This window comes from Diachasma alloeum, unplaced genomic scaffold (assembly GCF_001412515.2).
Source record: "Diachasma alloeum isolate Michigan unplaced genomic scaffold, Dall2.0 Dall_scaffold_00899, whole genome shotgun sequence".
NCBI classification, from domain to species: Eukaryota; Metazoa; Arthropoda; class Insecta; order Hymenoptera; family Braconidae; genus Diachasma; species Diachasma alloeum.
This window is the reverse complement of record NW_021681017.1, coordinates 16,272-23,625: the sequence shown is the minus strand read 5'-3', so window position 1 is coordinate 23,625 and position 7,354 is coordinate 16,272. Positions and strand designations below refer to the sequence as shown.

The following is a 7,354-nucleotide window of genomic DNA, read 5'->3' as shown; positions in this document are numbered from 1 at the left end:
GGGGGGGGGGGGGGGGGGTAGGTAGGTGAGCATAAATGACATTAAAGTGGCCTCATTAAATATCTTGCATAATCGCTTCGACAAATATCAGTATTCAACTAAAATACGCACTAAGAATTTCAAAAAAGCGATAGATAAAAAAAAATGATCGAGTTATAGATGAATTTATAGAATAAGTTGCATTATTAAATTTTGGAGAGAGTAATTTTTGAAATTTCTAACGGGTGAGGGAGAATTTCAAATTCTAGTTTTGGACTAGGTACCGACTGAGGGCCCTCGTGATGACGACTTTGAGCTAGGCAGGGAAAATTGAACTTGAATGTATCTGGAAATTTGATCAATTATTTAATTGATTAATTGAATAATGAGCAGTAAAATGGGAATTTTATTAATACTGTAATTAAGCAGTACAGGTTGTCGCAGAAAATGTCAAGAGACACGTGCCCCTAAATCCACTCATTGCTGAAGTAATTAAATAATTAGCAAATTGAAAATTCTAAATCTGTCTAGAATATAATTTTTGTTAATTACGAAAATATCTCGATAAGGGCAGCAGACATTTTTATAGAGAATTGAATTTCCTACAAAAAAATGTGATATATTGACATTATGACGCAATTCCCAGAATTATAGGGATAATTGCGTAATTAACAGAAGAAGAATTTCAACTTAAATGCTTTTTCAACATAATCTGAAAAAAATCTGTGTTCAGCGCAGAAAATGATCTATCTGAAGTCTATTGAATTATTTTCGTTCACTGAAATTATAGTAATGTTACCGTACACTTAATTAATGATTAACAATCCTCAACATGGGCCTCAAGTGATGAAATCAAGCGAATTAGCTCATGAATGTTGAAGAACAAATTATCGCACATAAATAAATTATATTTAACTAATACTGTTATTTGTTTTGTGTTGAATGAGATTTATTCAACGCAGATTTATTAATGAAGAAATGATCATCAGTAAGGATGAATAAAAAGTTGTATTTAATTAAGAAACTGTGAAAATCATCACATATTTCAATAGCGAAGTTGTGAAGAACAAATGGATTCCCTGACTTCCGTAAATATTTCAGACACTAGTGGATTTATTGAAAAAGATCAAGAGGTTTTTTTTTGTAGATAATCAAAATACTTACAAAAATGAATGTTTCTTTATATTTTCTTTAAAAAGGCCACTAGTCGGAAATATTTGTGAAAAACGCTCTGAAGAAATGATTTAGTTGAAATTAAGAACTTATGTTAACTTTACAATTATTTCGATAATGATCGCCTTTACGAAAAAAAAGGCTAGATACATTTTTTTAAATTACCTTGCCCACGGATTCGCCTCTAAAATTACTCGTTTCCGAGATGTTGATGACATAATCCGTGTTATTCACCATTTCGCTGTATAATTAGTCCCATGGCTGTGCAAAACGAACTTAAAACTACCCCCTGGTGTCTAGTGGTTCCTAATCATCTTAATGAGTAATGAATAATTGTGAGTAGGAATGGAATGACAGTTATTCGACATACATTACCTCATGTTCCTCGAACAATTTTTTCTACGTAAAAGGTATAAATAAAAAGGAGATCTGTTCTGTACATATGATCGAAAATATATCACGCTATTATCATAAAATTCCCATTTATTAATTATCAATTATTATATGAATAAATTCAATTCAAAGTTATTATTAATGAATTGATTATATCATTGATAAGGTGCTACAACTATTTTACATTCGTTAAAAAAGAATAATTATCTCGCACTATTCTCTCTAATTGGCTTTGTACAAATGACTAATCGTCATTGAATTGAATCAATTAATGAGCCAATAACTGGACAAAGGGGAGTGAAATAATGAAATGGAATGAATGATCAAATATCATTCGAAATAAATTACCAACAAGTCTTTTGATTTTATGAAAACTTAAGATTAAATAAATACTTGTTCACTGGCCAAACTGTCGGCGAATGGAGCAACAATTACTCGGGTTGCGAAGTAGAATATCAATCCGAAGGTAATGGATATTGGTAACGCAGGAAGTGCTTTCTTGAATATCGCGAGGAGGAGAAGTGTGAGACATAATCCCTGCAAAAAAAAAAGTTTCAGAACATACATCTCTAAAACCATTAGTCTTATCGAAAAAAGTCCACAGCTATTTTTTGTAGTTTACAAAATCATCTAGAAAATAAGCAAAAGACAGTGAGCATATGACAATGAGCATGGCACTGAGTGATGTTTTATTTTTTTTTCACCATTAATACGTTAATGGCGGGCTTCCGAATGGTCTGAAACATTACAAAACTTTTCAACTCGACAATATTAACTAGCTAAAATTTTACATGTTTACTGTCATCTTCACGGGTGCAATAAAAATTCCAATATCTCGAATACTCCATATAAATGGGTATACATGTTTTGATTGATCGAGGTAGGAGACAGCTAGACGAGCATTAAATAAAAAAACAAGTGGTTATATCTCATGAACTACTTGACTGATCTGACTGAAACAAAATACCAAAGTTAAAGTCAGTCATAGTTATCATGCCAAAATTTCAACCTGATTAAATATTGGATAAATTGATCCAAATTTCGTGATTGTGGTAAAGGACATCGAGATGAATATTTAAAAAATGTATACCTGTTGCGTAATTTTAAATACATTCTATATAATAGACTTTCATAAAAAGTTGAATATCTCTAAAACTACTAATGCGGTTGAGCCCATCTTCAATACGTATCTTTGCCATCATGAGAGGAAGATTCTGGCCAAATTTCAAGTTGATAATATCTCAATTTTTGTACGAGTTAGAACGCAAATACAACGATTTCAATGGAAAAATAGAAAAGCAGGTATATCTCGAAAACTTTGTATGAACGGGTATATGTATATTAGGTGTACAAATAAGTTTTTTGTCATTCCGGCCGTAAGGCAGCGTTTCACGGACGCTCCGCATCCGTAAATCTCTGCCTACGGCTGTCATGACAATAGTATATTTCATCAATAGGCCGAAAAAATCTTTTATGACGAATATGAGTTTGCAGCTCGAGCCGAAGGCGAGAGCGGCAATCATATGAGCTAGAAAAGTTTTTTTTGGCCGTATGACGAACAGTATTTTTTGTTATGATGATTGCCCTCGCCTTCGGCTCGTGCTGCAAACCTCATATTCGCCAGAAAAGTTTTTTTCGGCCTAATGGCGAAATATACTATTAGGACACTTCGATTCCGTGGCATGAAAGTAATTCAAAGTTACCGCTTACATATGATATGGTGGGGTTTGTTATGTAGTATCAAAACATAAACATAACCTTAAATTTTGTGAATAAAACATGCAGACCGATAAGCTATTTATTAGACACTGCATTCGCTATGAATTCCATCAAGGAAAAACTGTTAGGAAAGCATGTCAATCGATTTGTTCTGTTCTCGGGGACAACATTGTATCTAAAAGTACATGTGAGTATTGGTATAAGCGATTTAAAGAAGGTGATTTCGACGTTAGTGACCGTGAACGTACTGGGGCCCCTGTAAGGGTGGATGACCAGGAACTGCAAGCGTTGCTGGATGAAAACTTGCCAGATGGAAAAACAACTTGCAAAACAGCTTGGAGTAACTCAACAGACCGTCTCCTATCGCTTAAACGTAATGGGAAAGATTCGAAAAGGAACAAAGTGGGAGCCACGCTTTTTGACTCAAGCAAATAAAGATAGCCGACTTGACATATGTCTGAATCTTTACAATAAGCAACATAGAAAGTCTTTTTTGCGGAAAATTGTGACCGGCGATGAAAAGTGGATTTATTTTGATAATCCAAAACGCAAATATCATTGGGTTAACCTCGGCGAGCCGACGACATCGACACCGAAACGCAATATTCACTGTAAGAAGATCATGCTGTGTATATGGTGGGATATGAAAGGCGTACTGCATTATGAACTTTTGAAGTCAACAATTAATAAGATTGAACCAAGGAATTGAACAAAAAGGTCCATTTACTGGCAAAGGAAAACGTCAGTAAAATTGCTCTATGACAACGCCAGGCCTCATGTGGGTAAACTGGTCAAAGATACGTTAATGGCTATTGGATGGGAAGTTGTGCCACACCCGGCGTATTCCCCAGACTTAGCTCCGACTGGTTTTCACTTGTTTCGGAAGATGCAAAACGAATTGACTGATCTGCAATTCAAAACCTTTGAAGTGCAAAAATGGGTCGATAATTTCCTCGCCTCGCAAGATGAAACTTTCTTTGCGGAAGGCATCCGTGAATTACCTAACAGATGGCTGACGGTCATTCAAAATGATGGAGATTATTTTGATGAATAAATGTAGTTTCCTTTTTTTCGAAAATGAATTTTAAATTTTTTGCAAAGTGTCCTAAAACTTATTTGTACACCTAATATGTTTTGATTAATAGAGGTAGAGGACACTGAGACAAATATTTTGAAAAAAAGAAAAATCTCAATCGGTCCTCTAGTTTTTAAGATATTTGTGAAAACCGATTTAAAAACGAATCGCTTTTTCTAAAAAACTATTGGACCGATCGGGCTGAAATTGTGCACAGAATTAGTTCCCATTAAGATCTATAATCGGATTTTTTTTACCTCATCTAGCCACTTAATTACTCTATTTTTAAAACGTAACGTGACTTGTGCAGATACAGACATTGTCGTTAAACTTCGTATTTTTACGTATAAGACCATTCTACGTTATTTCCAATCAACATTGAAAAATGTGAAAATTGGACTATTACAAAGTTGCCATTCAGAAGCAAAAAATAACCCGCGATACCTTGTCCTCATATGAATGCGCGTGTCACCGAGATATTTGCACCGTGATTTGGGGTATAATTTCCAATTTAACTCTGTTTCTTCATTTCTTCCATTAAAATTAATAATGGAATGATAAAAATTAATTCTTACAATCAAAATAGCTACAAAGCAGGCAAGAGTTGTATTCCAATCCCCATAACTCGACGCCTTTCCGACCAGAACACTGTAGAAAATGAAATCTCCAAGTCCAAGTTTGACTCCACGTTCTTCCTCAGGAACTGATGCTTGAGACTGATTGTGGCCTAGAGGTTGTTGAGTGCTTCTCCTGGCTGTGTCTACCGGGTCAGAGACCAGTTGAGCCCTCCTCGCTCCTCTTTCCCCTGCAAACAGCCCAGTCTTTTGTCAGAAAAAATGCAGTAGAAGAAATCCATGCAGTAGGTAATTGAGTGGAATTTAAACCGGAACTTAGTAAACAAAAGCTTTTCTGCAGAATTATTCACTCACCATGATTGTCAACCCATTCAGTAGTGAATCCACTCTCCTCCTGCTCCCCGGCAGTATTTTGATTTTGCAACTGTGCTCGTGCTGGTGAGGCCATACCCTCTCCCTCAACAGTGTCCCCACTTGCCATCGTTGCAGCTCCAACATATCCAGCATAAGTAACAGTGAAACTGTATAAAATGGTCGATGAGTAGATGAGAGCGGGGAATATCGGTTCGTTTCGCTCTTGAGCAGTCTCTACGAGGATCCTAAGGGGTCCTTTGGGTGTCAATACAGCAATTAAGTCTGGAATAATAAAAGCTATTAATTTAAAAAACCATAAAGCCTCATTAATATCATGCTTCGAACAGTAAACTACACTACACACACTACACTTATTTAATGTCACTTTGCAGATATTTCAGTAATGGACGGATGGATAAAAACTCATAAGAGTACATTTTGTGAGGAAAATTCCAAGGGCAATAGCAATTAATCAATAACATTTTTCGATAAACTAAATATGTTTGCAGATATTTGTGGCAATTTTTGAGATAAAACTAACACCCGTGTTAATTAGGCATTTATCTTTTTGACGAGACCCATCATTAGAAAATATCATCGCGTAGGGAACGAGGTGCTTGGGAAAGGCTTGAATCAATCCACTACTCAGTAATTAATATAAGTGTTGTTTATTGCTAAACGCGTCTTAGTACAATACAAAAGTAAATATGTAACGTAGAAGTCGGATGGTCGACTTGCTGAGTATTCGGCAGTTGGCGCCAGACTTAATTTGTATTCGTAATCGGATCAAACATTATAAATAGTTCCTTCGCTAGCTACTATTTGGTGTACATTTTTGGAGTTACTGGTCGACTTGATATTTTTCGAGGTTTTCCGAAGCGTAGAATTCGAATTTGAAGGTCGTTTCGACGAGAACCGATGTAAACAAAAGTTATTAACAATTTAATTTTTTATAAGATCATATTACGGAAACGGTTGGATAGTTATAGATAGTGAAAAAAGTGCCAAACAAAAGATGTTTGATCTGTAAAAATACACATTTTTTATTCTGTAACTTTTTCTCCTAACTATGATAGATAAAAAGTTATCGGTGGTAGGAAGCGCGTTAGCATTTGGGCGAGGTCTCGTCGCGTTCCGATGAGTCTATCGAGATACGCGGTAGCGTATCGGCCAAGAAAAAGTTTTGACATCAATTGTCCAAAATTTCAGGCCGAGCGCACTGCGTATCTATACCCGATAGACCTTCCCACTCCACTACCTCTAAATGATTTTCATTTGGTATAATAAGAACGGGACGACAAATCGGAAAAGTGTCCTCATATAAACGGTGTAACTATTGTCTTTTTTGGATGAACAGTAAAAAAAATGCGCGGATAGTAACAGATATTCTCGTATTCTCGCGATCCACATTGTAAACAGAGATTATTGGGACCGCTAATTACCGATGGCGGCGCTCGTTTTCACCAATATGAACGAGTTTAGGCTTCCCATATACACGCTGACACAAGCCCAAATTGGGTTGATACTGTCTGTGTGCAGCCCAATATCCGCCATTCATAGGTGGCGTTTTGATATTTAGCGTTTCCAATAAGGGAGATTGCTAGCGCCTATGGAAACGCTTCAACCGCAAAATTTCGTAGCGGTGGCGCAGAACTAATTTTGAGTACGTACCTGTAAGTAAAACAGGGAGCGTGTGAGAGCGTCGATAACGGCGCAGAGTGGGGGGGAACGCGTATGGGGGAATCGGAGGGCGGAGCGAGCGGTGATGTTCGCTGTCGAGTAGGTGAGGGAAACCTACCGCAGTTCGAAACGCTGACGGGCGGCGGAATCCTGCCCTTAATATAACAATCAATTTCTCCTTCCCTAATGAGGACGAAGGGATGAAACGGTTACCAATCGATTGAAAATTGAATCCTCAACTGATTGCGATCTGTTTTATCCCTTCATCTGAATTAGAGGGGGAGAAACGAATATTTATGGATCGAGTGAGTCCCCAAACGGCTCTCGCCATTGAAAAATCCATTTCTCCTCCCCCAGCAGAGATTAAGGGATGAAACTGGTGACAATCGATTGAGAATTGGATCCT

The 7,354-nt window shown here is 36.7% G+C and overlaps 1 protein-coding gene across 1 annotated transcript in view; it reads right to left on the bottom strand.

Annotated features, from left to right (window-relative positions):
• Nucleotides 1–1,382: 1,382 nt before the first annotated feature.
• Nucleotides 1,383–7,354, bottom strand: part of LOC107045250 (presenilin-1) — a 15,756-nt gene continuing 9,784 nt past the window's right edge. Inside the window, exons 4-6 of the mRNA XM_015267443.2 lie at nt 5,269–5,550; nt 4,915–5,144; nt 1,383–2,082 (exon numbers count right to left, since the gene is read on the bottom strand). Coding sequence (XP_015122929.1) covers nt 1,927–2,082; nt 4,915–5,144; nt 5,269–5,550 — 668 coding nt within the window. The 3' untranslated portion in view covers nt 1,383–1,926. The remainder of the gene's footprint in view (nt 2,083–4,914; nt 5,145–5,268; nt 5,551–7,354) is intronic.